The sequence below is a fragment of the Gracilinanus agilis genome, chromosome 6, assembly GCF_016433145.1.
Source record: "Gracilinanus agilis isolate LMUSP501 chromosome 6, AgileGrace, whole genome shotgun sequence".
Lineage (NCBI taxonomy): Eukaryota > Metazoa > Chordata > Mammalia > Didelphimorphia > Didelphidae > Gracilinanus > Gracilinanus agilis.
In genome coordinates this window covers 118,136,013-118,152,784 of record NC_058135.1, presented here as the reverse complement: position 1 = coordinate 118,152,784, position 16,772 = coordinate 118,136,013, and the positions used below count along the sequence as shown (strand labels likewise).

The 16,772-nt window shown below is 37.3% G+C and overlaps 1 protein-coding gene across 1 annotated transcript in view; it reads left to right on the top strand.

The window, feature by feature from the left end:
- The window catches only part of TMEM131L (transmembrane 131 like), a 167,164-nt gene that overhangs the window by 109,450 nt on the left and 40,942 nt on the right, over positions 1-16,772 (top strand). The window contains exons 18-25 of the mRNA XM_044682233.1: positions 2,000-2,109; positions 3,700-3,772; positions 6,265-6,407; positions 7,326-7,468; positions 10,279-10,465; positions 11,722-11,907; positions 14,677-14,826; positions 15,435-16,063. Coding sequence (XP_044538168.1) covers positions 2,000-2,109; positions 3,700-3,772; positions 6,265-6,407; positions 7,326-7,468; positions 10,279-10,465; positions 11,722-11,907; positions 14,677-14,826; positions 15,435-16,063 — 1,621 coding nt within the window. The remainder of the gene's footprint in view (positions 1-1,999; positions 2,110-3,699; positions 3,773-6,264; positions 6,408-7,325; positions 7,469-10,278; positions 10,466-11,721; positions 11,908-14,676; positions 14,827-15,434; positions 16,064-16,772) is intronic.

The following is a 16,772-nucleotide window of genomic DNA, read 5'->3' as shown; positions in this document are numbered from 1 at the left end:
ATATATATATATATGTATATATGCATATATATACATATATATGTATATATGTATATATATCTCATTATTCTAAAAAATAGTATGAAATGTGAAAGAAAATTAAATTTACTTAAAAAAATAAATGTATTTTATTTTGACATATACATTAGCTCAAGAAAAGCCAAACCAAAATAAAATCACAAGAATAATATGTGAAATTCTTAAAAAACGAAGTTTGGGAGTCACAGTCCATTACCATATTGTATACATATTCAAGCAGGGTTTGATTTTATTTAGATAGCATTCCCATTTTTAAGCAATTAATTTTGCTGTATTTTTACTTTCTTTCTTTTTACAAAAGTATGTCTTTAGTGCAGAGAAGTAAGTTCAATCCAAGCCATATCCCAGCTTTTTGTGACCTTGTTCCAGTTGTATCCCTTTTACAAAAATGATTAAGAAAATAAGCATTAATATTTTCATCTTAACTCAAGATATCACTGCCTGCTAACATATTAACATTCTTCAAATGAAGCCCAATATTCCTAGGGTTTCTTTCATTCGTTCCTGTTATGTGGTAGAGCACTGGGCAAATCATGAAAAACTAGACTTAATAGATTTTAATTTTTCAGTATATAATATACAAATATAAAAAGAACAGAAAAACAGGATCGTGTATGAAAATGTGAACTTTAGCTTTTTTTAGACATTTATGTTCAATTTAACATGTTAATATCGTCTTTGCCCTTTACATCCCCTTTCTGAACTATCTTCTATTCTCACCTTTGTATCTTATTTCACTCATTCTCTTTTCTTACATCAGTATCACAAATATCTCAAATCATCTATTACCAACCCAAAACTCTTTCCTTTTTCCTTCCCCACAAAGTCCTTCTTTGTGACAGATGCAGTCAAGCAAGACAAATTCACATTGACTTTGTTTTAAAATAATATCTTGTTCTGAATCTCTAACTCCAGCCAGAGTTGGCCAAGACTCTTCAATAGGAATCTTCTACAATTTATGATTTGTTGTTGCATTGCTTGGAATACAATTATCTTTTGAAGTTACTTTTCTCTGTGTCATTGTTTTAATTTTATAAATTGTTTTCCTGCTTCTACTCCCTTAATTCTACATCATTTGATATAAATTTTCTCTGTTTCTTCAAATTCATTCTTTTTCTAATTTCCAGTAGTATAGTATTCATTACATTCCGATATTGTAATTTGTTCTGTTATTTCCCAGGAGATGGACACACATTATAAAATTTCAAAGTGAATTTTTCTTCACTAAATTTTATAAGACATTAGGACTCACAACTCATGAATAGTCTTCTCCTCCCCTAATTTGGTGGCATGTGTCAGTATAGTTACCTGATTCTGTGAATTTCTTTTCATTACTTTTGGGTCCAAAATGATTCTTCTTTTAAAAAAAACTCTTACCTTCTGTTTTAGAATCAATACTATGTATTGGTTCCAAGGCAGAAGAGTGTTAAGGGCTAGGCAATGGGGGTTAAATGACTTGTCCAGGATCACACAGTTAGGAAGCATTTGAGGCCAAATTTGAACCCAGGTCCTCCTTCTCTAGGCCTGGTTCTCAGTCCACTGAGCTACCTAGATGTCCCCCCCCCCCCCAAGAAAGAACTTCATCAGTTCTCCCTTCTCTTATATTTAGAAACAAAAATGACATGAAACAAACCATGCTGTTTGTAAAAGTACTAATTGAATGCTCGTAACAGTTAGTTGTTCATCCTTCCTCTTGTGATCATGTGTATAATTATCTACTAAATGTTGTGTCCCCCATTCATCAGGAGAGAACATGAGGGACTTGAGAATAGGGATTATTTTTATTTTGTTTTTCTATTGCCCCCTCCCCCCAGCCCAGAGTCTGCCTTAAATACCTGTTGGATTAGATTGGAATGGAATGATCCCTCTTAGGAGTGTAAGGCTGCACCTCAATTGACTAGTCTGATTTCCTAGTGTCATCACATAAAGGTGTTTTCATCTAAAATTTTCAACTCTCTAGGTAAAATATTTTGTGCTGAGGAATCCCTCATCTTCCCCAGTTACTCTGCACCTGGTGCCTCTATCTTCATATTCTAAACCTGAATGGGCATTGAACCTGCTCCATAAATGGTAAAGTACTTAATCTTGCAAAGAAATGTAATTTTCAAAAAAGTTTATTTTGCTTTTATATCACCGTTGTGTTTTTACTTATATACATATAGATATATAAAAATGAATATATTCTAAATAAATAATAAATAGCCCCCCTCCCTGAGAGTCATTCCTTGTAAGAAAGAATAAAACTGTTCAGCTGGCCGAGCCGGGCAGTATGTGCGGAGGGTCACAGCTCGGTGCTCACCTGTGCAGAGAGGGGAGGGAGCAAAACCTTCTCACCTCTTCTCGGGCTCCGAGTGAGGACCACCCTACAGTTACATAGGAATTGCCTCAGGAAGGCATGTCTGCTCCTCCTCAGACCCTTCCCCATCGTTCTCTGGTCAGAGAGGTCTGAGAGGGATACAGAGTCTGGAGGGAACTCTGCTTTAGGAAGGAGGCATAGGAGTAGTGTTGACCTCAAGGTCCAAATTTCAGGCATCTCCCCTGCTATCTGGGGCTCAGTTTCCTTATCTGTTATTCGGGAATACTTTGGCCACATTAGGAGAAGACAGGGCTCCTTAGAAAAGACTGTGGTGTTGGGAAAGGTGGAAGGCAGTAATAGGAGGGGATAGTGAGGCTGAGATGGTTAGTCAGTATCATGGAAGCAACAAGCATGAGTTTGGATAGATTGGGAGATAGTGGAGGATTGAAGGGCTGGATGTGCTGGGGTCCTTGGGGTCCTGAAGGACTAGCCATGACTGAACAACAACAAGAACGGTCCCTTCTAGTTCTAAATCAGAATCTTGTTTTTCTCTCCAGAAAGTGCAGATTAATTTGTGTGTCTGGGGATTGGGGGACCCTCCTGCTCCCAAGCCCCTGAGTTGTGATTATTTTTTGAAAGTGGTGCCTCTGCTCTAATGATGTTTTGTTATCTGACACTCTCTGTGGTGCCTTATAGGGTAATTCTCTCTGGAATCTGGTTGTGCTTTCAGCACCTTGGTAGTAATGATACTATAAAATTTAATTCTGAGTGAGAAAATATCAACTTGCATCTAAGAAGTTCCCTTAGCATGCGCAATAGGAATTGAAATCCTTTGATTTCATCCTTTGATGAAATAAAATATGATGAATCTAAAAAGTTAATTATTTCTCACTTTAGCTTCATGTAAATGATAATCAACTCCAAATAGTCTCTTAGCCTTTTTTAACTCATGGTGTGTACAGTATTTTTACTCTCCTTTTTTTTTTCTTCATTAATTGTTTTGTAACTTTATGATCAGATTTAGAGCTACAACGGACCTTTGAAATCTATTTGCTCAATCAACTTCATGTTAAAAAGGAGGAAATTGAGGCACACAGAGGTTATTTAATTGACTTGCCGTTTGTTGTCCACAGAGAGTAAAAGATGGAGGACTTGATCCTAAGTCTTCCTGAGCTCTATCCACTACCCCACCTAGCTGCCCATGATAGTTATGCATAAACAAAATTGAAGGATTAGATGTCACTAGGACAAAGGTGGAGACCAAGTAATATTTCTTTAAAAAAATATACCATTCAATAATCTTTTCACAAATTTGAATAAAATATTAATTTTTTCCCACTTTTTTTCCTTTTCTTTCTCCTCAGGTTTGATATTGATGTCCAAACGATTAATTTCACAACTAGTGAATTCCAGCTTACTGAAATGTGCCCCCATCTGGTAAGATGCTTACTTTAGGCAAAGACAAAATTATTCTGGGAAATTGAGAAGAGAAAACACTATAAAGAATTGGTCTCACTGAATTATGTTGAAAATGTTACAATATGCTGTCTTTGGTATTCATTTTTATTTTTATTTTCTGTCCATAAAAGTATTATCTCACATTTATTAGGAAACTATGATTTTTAATATGTTGAATTTCAAAGTGTATCCAGACTCTCTTTAGGTTCCGTAAAATGATTTTACTGTTAATAATCCCAATCTTCCAGTTTTTTCCCATTACTACTTCTGCAGTATCCTAGGTAGTAAGTCTGTTATAGTGGTTGGTTGAAATGAGTGATTTACTAATTGTAGTTTTTCATCATCACTGTGAGTGAGCAAGAGCTCTCATGTGGCATTTTTACTCTGTGGGGATGATAGTAGGCCAGACCCATGCAGGGCCCTATTGCTGACCCCTGTGTGTCTTTAGCAGGCCACGTTACTTGGACTCACTGGCCCCATCTGTCAAAAGGGGGATGATGCTGAGGGTTATAGGGTACTCTTAGAAATAGGAAGTGCTTGATATGTTTATGGCTAATACTAATTGTGGCATGCTGGGATTGCTTTTTGTTTATTGACTTAGGGGCCTAGATTTTTCAGTTTTCATTTGTCTGATTTTTCTATCCCTTTGAAGATAAAGGACTCACTCTACTTCTAAGTGATTTATCTTGATTATATGAAATTACTCGAGCATGGCATTCTAAAAAAGTATACATGAAATAACTCCATTGCCTTACCTCTACTCCCTTGTTCTTCTTCATATTTTTTAAAATAGCCCTTGCCTTCTCTCTAAGAATTAATACTGAGTATTAGTTCCAAGGCAGAAGAGTTGTAAGGGCTGGTTAATTGGGGTTAAGCAACTTGCCCAGGGACACACAACTAGGAAGTATCTGAGGTCACATTTGAACTCAGGACTTCCCATCTTTAAACTTGGCTCTCTATCCACTGAGTGACCTAACTACTCCTAATACCATTTCACCATTTTTATAAAATGAACTAATTGGATCAGAATTAAAAAGTCCAAAGGTAGTATGGAAAGTCATATTTTTCTTGAGATGCATTTGGAAATTAATTAAATTAAATTAGATTTCCTCCCAAATTGCACAGTTACTGACTTTTTCTTACCTTTTCTGTAATGACATCAACACTGGATATAATTTGCATTTGTACCAGACAGGACTCGGGACACATCTGGAGTGTTGTAAGATATCCCGGGCATTCCATTTAAAACTTTTTACAAATAAAGATATTCCACAACTGTCTGGGGTGGGGAGGAGGATAGGGCATCAGTATTTATATAGTGTTTACCGTGGGTTAGGCACTTTACAATTTTTATCTCATTGGGTTCTCCCAACAGTCCAGGGATGTGGAAGGCTCTAGTTAACATTCCCGTTTTACAGGTGGTTTTCCTAGAGACAGGAAGTCTGAGAATTGACAGTATAGATTTCTTTAGTTTTCTGGTTCTATGGAAGATGGATTAGTTTTCTCTATTATATCTCAATATAATGTTACATATATAAATACATTATATACATGTATCTCAATACAACATTATAGCTATTCAGTATAATATAGATAATATAATACACATAGTGAGATGTAGACAGAAGTAGATACCTGGATGAAACAGCTAGATGACTTGCTGGATAGAGTACTGGGCTGGGAGTCAGGAAGATTGGAGTTCAAGTGTGGCCTTGGACAAGTCCTATAACCCTGCTTGCCTTAGTTTCCTCTTCCATAAGATGGTCCAGAGAAGGGAATGGCAAATCACTCTAGTATCTTAACAAGAAAACTCCAAATGGGATCACAAATATTCAGACATGACTGAACAACAGATAACTAGATACTTAGATTGTTCCAGATTGCAGTAGTGGGTGGAAGTTTCAAGATTTAAGCTTCAACCAAAAGAACTCTACTAAGGAGATTTGTCCTTTTTGGATCTTTGATTTCTGAATTTTTAAAAAGGGAATTTCAAAGCATCGTTAAGACTTACTGACTGTATATTTAGTTATCCCCACCCCTCTAATTTATTATATTGCTTACTTAGCAGGGGATTTAGTCATTGTCCAGTGCCTTATAATCAGATTGGACTGCATTGTGAACTAATAAGCAACCTGCAAGCAGAGGCTTGTTTTGGCAACCTTTGGACAGGGTGGTTATAGAAGAGACTGGACTAGGTAACCGCTGATGTCCTCTCCACGGACCTAGTTCCTGGTTCTGTGGTATTGAGCTACATTTTACTAAAGTGAACAAAAATTAGACACAAATTTGAGGGACACCCCATCCTTGGATGTCAACTTCTGGATCAGTAAGCCCAATAGGATGGTGCCACATTTGGAAATTACTTCATCTCTAGTGATTGCTTCACAGTAGGTTTGTTTAGCAAAGCTAAGCAGCAGATGCCTTGTTTGTGTGATTTCTGCTCTCATGACCTGTATGTGAATGACTTCCAGGATTCCCAGGCCCATGATGATCTTCGGGTGACCTCCCAGTCTGAGGAAGTGCACTTGCATTTACAGCCCCTGGAAAGAAGGAGGGTGGGTGTTGTTTTTACACCTGTCGACTACAGAAAAGTAACTTCCATTATACTCATAAGGTAGGTTTTTCTTTGAGGGTCCCTACATTGATTGTATATATGTAAAAGTTTACTTAAATTGAGCATAATAGTTTACCTTGTTTTTATATATTATTGGAGACAACTCTGTGACTCATTGGATTAAAGTCTGGACCTGGAGACAGGAGGGTCTGAATTCAAACATAGCCTTATACACTTACTAGCTGGGTGACCTTGGAGCATTCACTTAACTCATTCTTGCTTGCCCCAGTTTCCTCATCTCTAAAAAGGAAATGATAATAGCACCTACTTATTAAGATTGTCATGAGGGTAGTCGAAAAGCACTTAGCCCACCTGCATACCTGTGCATGTGTCTTCCCCTGCTTATTAGTTTATAAACTCTGAGAGTAGGATCTATCTTCTTTTCACTTTTGTATACTCACTGAATAAATATGTGTTGAATACAAAAAAAGAAAGAAAGAAAGAAAAGCACTTAGCCCAGTTCCTATCACATTTTAGTTGCTTAATAAACAATTCTTCTTGTATTAAATATTCCTTTAATGGCAGAGGACTGTGGCTAAGTGGAAAGAGTTCCTCTGGTACATGGGATGCCATTTAAGTGTCTTGTACCACAGTGTATCTATGTTATGGAGAGGAGGATACATAGTTGCCTTGTCAGCTTCCTCCTCCTTAATGAAATAATAGCTGTGAAATGCTCCAAAAATTCCTAATTATGCTCTGTAAGGGTAAAGTATGAGGAGGTATGGTATAATTCTCAGAAACTCCGAGGGACCCAAATCACACCCAGATGAAATCAAAGATTTTTAATGTGTCGATGCTGTATTATTGCAGTGATGAGCTGAGACATGTTTTTCTTTGGTATTTTGGAAATAGTATAACAAATTAGTTTTCTTGTTTAGAAATGAAAGGCTTTACATTTCTTTTTCTTCCTTTCTAAAGAAATAACTTGACCATTTTCGACATGGTTACTGTGGAAGGCTTTGGAGCAAGAGAATTATTAAAAGTTGGTGGAAGGCTTCCTGGAATGGGCGGCTCACTTAGGTTTAAGGTGCCTGAATCCACTCTCATGGACTGCCAACGGCGTGAGTATTGCAGATTGCCATTCTTGAACAAGAACGGAGATTGTAATGAACCGTTTAGAGCTCAAGTCAAGGAGCTTCCTTAAAGTTTGCTAATAATAGTTATGGTCATAAACAGGTATAATCTGTCTCTCTTGATAGTCCAACCAGAGAGGGAGCAAATAATTGTAATTATGGCTTACCCAAAGTGGTTTTTAATGCCTAAGCAAATTAAAATTTCAGAATAGTGTTTATAGCATGAAGAAAGAAAAATAATTTTTTTATCACTTATCTGCTTGTGGAAAATAAGACTAAAAGATGATACAAAAGACCCAGCATGCATTTAGAAGTCTTTTTGGTCAGGAGTTAGAAGTCAACCATTCATATGGGCTTGAATCCATTTTGAGTGTGAACCTAAAACACCTAAACCCTCAATTTTGGGTTCCATTTAAATTTTAGTGAAAAATGGGCTTTGGGGAATTACTTGAATGCATGTGCACAATATTATTTGGCTTTGGCACTAGGGGGAAATGTGAACATTTATAGTAGGTTTATGTGCTTTTTTTAAGATTCATATTTCTTTTTTAAAAATCCATATGTAACAACCTAGACCTGTTCCATATAACAATTCAAAAGGTACTTATTACTCTTTTTTACTTAAATGAATTAATCACCATCATTTCTTTTTTTTATTACAAATTTAATAGCCATCAACAAAAACATGATCAAATAAACATACAAAATTAGGAGAGTTGAGGAGGTTTTGAGTACCAAAGACTGAATCAGACTGCATGATGGTGAGATTTAGGTTTATGCTGAAATCAGTTTATCCTGGAGGAGGTGTGATGTTCATGGAGTAGAAATCAAGCAGAGAGTATAACAAATACTGGATCCAGGATCAGTCTCCTCACCAGCACTTCACTTATCACCATCATTTCTATTTGACTCTGCTAATGTGCAAATTTCGTAAATTGTGACTTGACTCTCCCAGACAAGAAAGAGGCAATCTAGCTGAGTCTGGGGCCAGGTCTCCTACTCTTGCCAAACGGAGCCAGCTCCTCAGTTTCTCATATTTATTTTCACAGTGACCTAGCAAAGCCAGTGTCCCAGCTCTCCCAGGATACAAGGGACTGACTAATTCTAGGAATTAGACTTGGAAGGGGCAAGTTCTGACCATCTAAGCTGATTTGTTGGAGCAGACAGAAGGGAGATTATTCATTGTAATGAGCATGGAAGTCCTTGATTTGCAAAGCCCTACAAATATTCTGAGAGAGAGGGGCTGATAGGCAGCTTAGTGGATAGAGAGCCAGGCATAGAGATGGGAGGTCCTGGGTTCAATTTAGACCTCAGACATTTCTTATTTGTGTGACCCTGGGCAAGTAATTTAACCCTCATTGCCTAGCTCTTAAGCTGTTCTTCTGCCTTGGAACCAATATGTAGTATTGATTCTAAGACACAAGGTAAGGGTTTAAAAAAAATTCTCAGAGAGGAGCCTACCATATTAATGATAAATTGTCCTGCTCCCTCAGCCCCTACTCTACAATATTAGTGGAGCCAAGCTGCAAGGCCCAGTTTAAACCTTCTCCATTATTGGCCTTTTTGTAGGCTTAACTAAGAAGGAGCCACTGTGTTGAGATCTTGGTGTAGCATACGGGATAGAGCTGGCCTTTCCTTCAGGAAGACCTGGTTTCAAACTAGCACTTAGAACAGCGCTAGTTATTAAACAATGTAGTGCTTAATTGTAATGAATAATTTACTATTTGAATCACATTTCAGACATTTAGTAACCAATCAGTTATTTCACCTCCTCTATCCAAATGCTTTGAAATCTGTGTGTATTGTAGCAAAATGTATGTTTCAAATCCTTGGCCAAGTCTTCCTGATTCCACCCCCACCACATCTCTTCTCTTCCTCTCCACACACACAACTTTTACTGTTATTCAAGCCCTTTTACTGTCTCTCACTGAGGCTCCCGATGAATCTCCCCTAATTGAGGCCATCAGACTTCCCTCCTCACACTGTCAGTGGCTCTGCATTGACTCTACGATAAAGACTTCTCAGCCTGTTCATAAATGATAATTCAACAATTATTAAGCACCTACTCTGTGCCAGACACTGCTAAGTGCTTGGAGTAGGAAAAAAGAGCAAAAGATAGGTCCTGCTCTCAAGAAGCTTATAATCTAAGGAGGGAGGCAACATATTAACAGAAAAATACAAGTCAAGCTGTATACAGGATAAATAAGAAAGAATGAACAGAGACAAGGCACTGGAATTAAGAAGGGTTAGGAAAGGCTTCCTGTTCCTGCCTTTCTAACCTTATTTTATTTCTCATTACATAGTTTACCTACCATCTCCTAAGCTTCTGACTCTTCTTCCATGTCTCGATACTTATATTTTCTTCTCTGGCCCTCAGAATCTTTATTTTCCTTAAAGGCACAGCTCAGGATTGACTCAGGTGCTACTTCCTCCATCCACTGAGGCTTTACTGATTCCCCACCCCCCTTCCCTACTCCCACTGCCTTTGGATTTAGGGGCTCTCTTTCCCCTCAGATTATTTTACATTTACTAATTTTAATTTGTGTGTCTAGCACCTATCCCTGTTTTGCATGTAGGAAAGCCAGATTGCCACAAGCTTCAAATGTGTAATTCTTTTGAGATAAATAGAATGTGATGTCATTCTGACGGTTGTAGGAATGAAGCTGGCACTGTGCTTTGTATAGTTCATGATTGATTTTGATTTTGTAATCAGTGTTTATAACTCCTGATGATGTAAAATCATTTTCTGAATATTTCACAATTCCTTCCTTACCAAGTGTTTCTTCTGTCTTCCCTAGAATTGAAGGACAGCAAGCAAATCTTATCTATTACCAAAAACTTCAAGGTTGAGAATGTTGGTCTTCTTACTACAACGGTTTCCTCAATGAAGATCAATGGGTATAATTGCCAAGGCTATGGGTTTGAAGTGCTGGGCTGTCGAGAGTTTTCCCTGGATCCAAACTCATCCCGGGAGATCAGCATTGTGTAAGCGTGGGGCTTAATGTTTCACTTTATAGGAACTGTGAACTTTGCCTCTTACATTTAAATAGTAGGGGGGGACATCCCAGGAGGATTGTGTTTTGAAATCTGTATGTATTGTATCAAAATATTTGGGTCATGGAGTTAAAAAAATCATAACATATTACTGTGTAGTCTTCTGGGCAAGATATATGTGACCAGGTATGATGGGGTTTGAGCGTGTCAGATTCCTCTTTTTTTCCCCACTTTATTATTTTTTTTATTTACTCCCCTTCATAGATGGATCTGTACTGCTTGAGGAAGGCTCTGGTGTGCTATATATTCCACATTCTCATAGCCCTAGTAAATAAGAAAGCCAGTGCATTTCCCTAGATAGCAGCTGTGAGTGAGCAATTCGAAAAATCTCAACAGTTCATTCAGCAGTAATCACTTGTTAGACAAACTTGGAAGATGTAATATTTTTTTAAGATTAAACAAAATTATAGGCAAGAGAATCTTTTAGTTGAGTAGAAATTCATCAAATGGCTCCTGACTAGTTCCATCAAAATATGATATGAGTCATTTTTTGTTTTAAAAAAAAATCTTGCCATTTTGAGCCACTTCTGTGTTTCTTGATTTCTTCATCCCTAAAATAGAGAAGAGTTAAGAGAGGGAGGAATTCAGTTATCAGTTCAGAAAACATGCTTAAACCAGACTCATTCAATTTAGTGATATGTCCAAGAAATCTGAAGACCCTTAATAATATCCTGTATTATCTACACTGGAAGCCACATGACTCAGTCCATATATTTGCCCCAACCTCATTGAAGATATTGGGCTGGGTCAACCCAAGATCCTGAACAAAATTGTGAAGTCTGTTTTTTGTTGGTTTCTTTGGGGGTGAGGGTAAAGGCAAATTAACAGTGGTTGAGGTTTATATAACACTTTGAAGCTTTCCATATTATCATCCCATTGGAATGTCACAGTATCCCAGTGAGGTTGATACTCTATATTTTATTATCCCTGCTACGTAGATGAAGAAAGTGATTCTCAGCAGAGGTCAGGTCAACTTTCTCATGATCACACAGTGAGGCAGAGCTTTCCTGACTGCAAAGCCAGTGTCTTTCCATTTTACCATATCTTCTGTCTCACCTCCTCTTCCTTTTTTTTTTTTTTTTTTTTTTTTAAACCCTTGTTATGGACTCTATATTAGGGGATGATGACAAAAGGAAAGTCCTTGTGCTTTGCAGTGAGTGGAAGTTAATAATTCCTTTTATTGGCAGATTTACTCCTGACTTCACTTCTTCCTGGGTTATTCGGGAGCTGACTCTTGTAACTGCTGCAGACCTAGAATTCCATTTTACACTCAATGTCACCCTTCCTCATCACTTGTTACCCTTATGTGCTGATGTCGTGCCCGGGCCCAGCTGGGAAGAATCTTTCTGGAAACTCACAGTTCTCTTTGTCAGGTAAACTGCTGGCTTTCCATGTCCATAATTTCCTCTGAACCCCCTTCTTTAGGGAGCGGAATTGTCAGGTGAGTACCTGCAAAGTGCATGAACATATGGTGTCCTCGTATAACGAGTAATCAGAGCCTGTACAATTGATAGTTTTTTATTGCTTTGAGCCCTCTACCATACCAGTGGGTAAACAAGCAATATTAAGATAGCAATAACCTTTAAGTGTCTGTTTTCTTTTTGTTATGAGGACTTAGCACAATAGTAAGTTCAGTACATGTTCATTTGTGATAAACCAATCTAATAAAGTCTAATATTATATTACCTCATTAAACAACAAATTTAATACTTATTTAATCCATTCATCTGTTTACAGACATAATTCTTTTTGTCATTTTGCAACATCTCACACTCTTGACCATCCTTTCCTTCTCTCTACTGATTTCTCTTTAATTCAGTAATTATTGAGCACTTATTTATAGAGCATAGCATTTGCAAAAAAAGAAAAAGAAAAAGAAAGAAAGAAATCATCTCTCCTATAATATATCCATAAAATGTTTAGCTTTGCTTGAGGACCTCCATTGGAGGTAAACTCACTGTCTCCCAAGCCATCACTTTTCAATTTTGGTGTGCTGTTAGGAAGGTTTTTTCCTTACCTCAAGCCTAAATTTTCTTTGAAACTCCTCTATTATTCTTAGTTCTTTCTTCTGAGACCTTCCAGAGCCTTCTCTTGAGTTTTGGTTCTCCTGAGATATGCTTTAGCCTCCCTTGACTTTGTGACAGCATATTTTCCTGTTTTTATTCTACTTCTGGGTCTCTTTCACTGACTACCTTTCTCAAATTCTTAATGTAATGTAATCTTCAAGGGTTTTGTATTTTTCTTCTCTGTGCACTCTTCCTTGGAAGTTTCATCTGCTTGTCTGGGTTCAGCTATTGCTTCTATGGATGCTTACTTCAAAATATATCTCGCAATCTCTCAATCTGATCTCTCTCTCTAACTCCAGATTTGTATTTCCAACTTTTAATTGGTTAGTTTTATCTTAATGTTTCAGTAGCCCCTCAAATCTAGTGTATCCAAAACATAACTTCTCTTTTCATACAAACCAAGTCTTCTTTCTAACTAATCTGCACCCTCAATAACACCATCCAGTGACCAAAATCTGTCATTATATTTGACTTTTTTTCCTAACTCCTGCATTATCTTTCACATTTAGCACAGGATTTTAAGTTTAGATTCAGAAGGAACCTTAGAGATCATTAAACCCTTCCTCATTTTATTGTCCTGTTTTTTCTTTTCTATCTTGGTATAAGCTATTGTTTGGTCTGCTTCAGTAGTCTTTTTACTGGCTACTTTTGTCTTTCCCCTGTTCCACCATTTAAAAATGTCTACTATATTAATCTTACACACATATCTAGTTAAATCACTCCTCTATTTAAATCTCTTTAATTAGCTCCTTATTACTGACCAAATAAAGTCCAATTTCCTTAGCTTGACATCTTCTTAACCTTTTTAATATCATGAGCTTGAAAAATTGTAACAAGTTTGACCATTTCCATATTTAGACCAATTTTTTTTCCAGATGGAGGATGATAGGCTATATTGCTTTTTTTTTCTTTTGAGAACTACTTGTATATATATGTAAGTGTGTGTGTGTATACACACATATACATACATATGTGTACACACATTTTTTAATATATATTTGAATCAGTTACCTTTCTAACTTGGATGAGATTTGCTACAAAGATTTTCCCAGTTAAACTTTTTCCCTCTGAATTTTTACTGAAATAATTTATCTTAGCTTGATATCTAAAGTCCTCTTGGTCCATCTCTATCTACCTTTTCATCTTTACTCCATAATTCTGCCCTTTCCATGGACCATCCTCCAACCAAATCAGAATAGTTGGCATTTTTGTATTCTGTTCCTTCTTATCTTTGCTTCATACTGCTTTGTACTCATACCACTGCTGCCACTTTGTAATTGCTCTGTCCTTATCCTCCTTTCAGAAGTCCAGCCCTGCTGCCATTTTCAGGATCTCTTCTCTGAGTTCTTCCTCATTTCCTCCTACATTGGAAATGGGTCTTTGTTCCTCTATTCTCCCTTCTTGCCTTGTAGTTCTCTTACACAAAGAGGAGGGAGGGTGATGATAACTTCATCTTCCCCCTTTTCTCATGTTCCTCTCTCAACTTTGCAAGACTGGTCTTGAGAGAGTACCAGGACCTTGCGCTAAGCCTTTCACCTTGGTTTCTACCCAGTGTAGCTTGTTACATTGGCATTGCTTTCTAGAACAAGGCTTATTTCCACCCTTCAGTAAGGAATCAGAGTGAGGCTTTGGCAGAGTCTCCTTCCTAGGACAGTCTGTCTCCTAGTTCATATGCACTTACCGTATGGCATCTCATCTTTGGGTGTGTGCATTTCTGTCATGTTTTCCCCACCTTATTTCTCGATTCTATGTGTCTTGATTAATCTTTGTAGCTCTTCCAGACCCTAGTACAAAGCCTAATTGCTGCCAAATAAGCCTGAGGTTTTTGCTTTATTTTATTTTATTTCTTCAGAGAAGTAATACCTGTATCTTAGAGTTATTTTTATTTTTAGAAACTAGAGCAAATTTGGAGTGATATGGTTTAGAATGTTTAATTTCTTGGGTTGTTGTAGAAGTTTCACTTAAAACACCTTGAGATTTAGCCCCATGTTTAAATGTTACTCTCCATCACAAAGCAGCTCTGTTTTTATTGTCTAAAAGTGGTGTAATTATAAAGCTTATTGCTTTCTTCTTCAGCTTGTCCCTGTTGGGTGTGATCCTAATAGCCTTCCACCAGGCACAGTACATTCTAATGGAGTTCATGAAATCCAGACAGAGACACAATCCTATTTCATCTTCACAGCAGAATAGCAGTCCAGTGGATATAATCAGCCCTGACTCTTACAAGTAAGAATGCTTGTGGATGTTTCTTTTCCCCATCCCAGAGCTCATTTTCTGTGGTGTATACACAAAGTTTTGTATTTTGAGGTTAATATAAACTTTTATGTTGGTAAATTTCCCCAGCTGACACATAAGTGGTTGGATTTATTCCCTTGTAATCCAGTATCTACCACCGTAAAGGCTCGGTTTTATTTGTTCTTCTATTGGCAGAAAAGAGCGGTAGTTTGTGGCAAGTGGGTATTTAAAAGTGAGGAAAGCAGAAATCTGTTAGGATATAGGTATTAGGAAATAGCTGTGGATTTAGATCCAGAAGGCTTGGGTCAAATTCTCAACCCTTTATTGAGCTATGTGACTTGCACCAGTCTACTACCTCCTAGACATTCCATTTCCTCATCTGGAAAATAGGAATAATAATACCTATGACATTATTAGACGTGTGCTACAGGGCTTTGTTTTACAAACCTTCAAGTACCCTCTCAGTGCCTGCTCTTTTTATTTAAATTATGCCAATATCACCCATTACAGATTTCCAGATAAAATGCCAAGAAAATTTGGTTGTGGTTTTCTTTTTTTTTTTTTTTTTGGAAGCAAAATGTTTTTCCTCTTCAATTCAGAAGCAGCTGCAAGACGTTCCTGGATTCCTACAGCCCTTCTGATAAAGGCCGAGGGAAGGGCTTCCTTTCAGTCAGCAGTGCCCCACCAAACAGGATCCAGAATGCCACCAAGAGAAGTCCTGCCACATGTACCCACACTCAAAAGAAGCACAAGTGTTCTGTGTACTATAGCAAACAGAAAGCCAGCTCGGCGGGGGCTTCTCATGCCAGTATGAATCCTGATAATAAGCAGAGTCCGATGCCTGGAAGCTCAGCATCTTCCCCAAAGGAGGACCCTGGCACTGATGCCGCCAATGAGAGCTGGATTAACCTAAAATATGCCAATGGCCTCCACGTGAACCTGCAAAAGAATTTAACCCTCCCAGGAAATTTTCTGAATAAAGAAGAAAATACCCTAAAAAATAACCTAATTGTGAAAAACCCTTCTTCAGAGTGTGATCTGAAGGAGGAAATGCAAAGATGTATGTTTCCTAAGGAAACGGAACTTAAAACTTCAGAAACTGTATCTGAGCTCAAACAAAGGGAGCTCTGCCCTCTGAAGACCTCAAAGAAGCTACCTGAAAATCACTTCCCCAAAAACTCACCTCACCATCAGTCAGATTTGCAAGAAATCTCCAGGAAAAATAATGGTAATCTTTCCATTCTTGTGGTAATGAGCTTCCATAATCATATATATGTAGATATTCCAGATCTGTTTATAATAAGAGCTAGTTTATGTGTCTTTCTTTTGGTTTGGGTTATGGTATTAGATTTCAAAAAGATTTTTTACACAGAAAATTGTAACCAAGATACACTATTTAGAACAAGTTTCCTAAGATGGAAAGTTTCAAGCAATATGTACTAAGAAAAAGTCAATTCTGCTGGTTGTCATAGGCTTGCAATCTTTATTTGTTTTACATTTGATAAAGATGTGTGATTCTTTTTTTTCCAAGAGGGGAAGTAGCCACTCCTTTTTCTTTTAAATTATCTCTTGGCTCAGGTTTGCAAATGCATATTTTAAAAATAAGTATATTCAGAAAATTTCTTTCTTGCTCACTAAGTTAGACTGTACCTCCACCGTGTCCCTACTGTCTATGTGTCTTCTGTTCTCGATGTCCCTTAAGAGACTATCATTTGCTTGTATTAGATTTTTTAGAATCTTCCCCTAGACAGATACATGTAAAAACAAACTGACTTGAAATACCAAAACAGACTCGTCTTAAAAAAAAAAATCCCTCTATTCTACTCTGATTTTCATTTGGCCTGAACTGATTTCCATTAGATCTCAGGTATAACAGTCAGTGAATACTTGGGGCTCTTTTGAAATCCATATTTCTTGGTACATTTAAGTCCAATTTC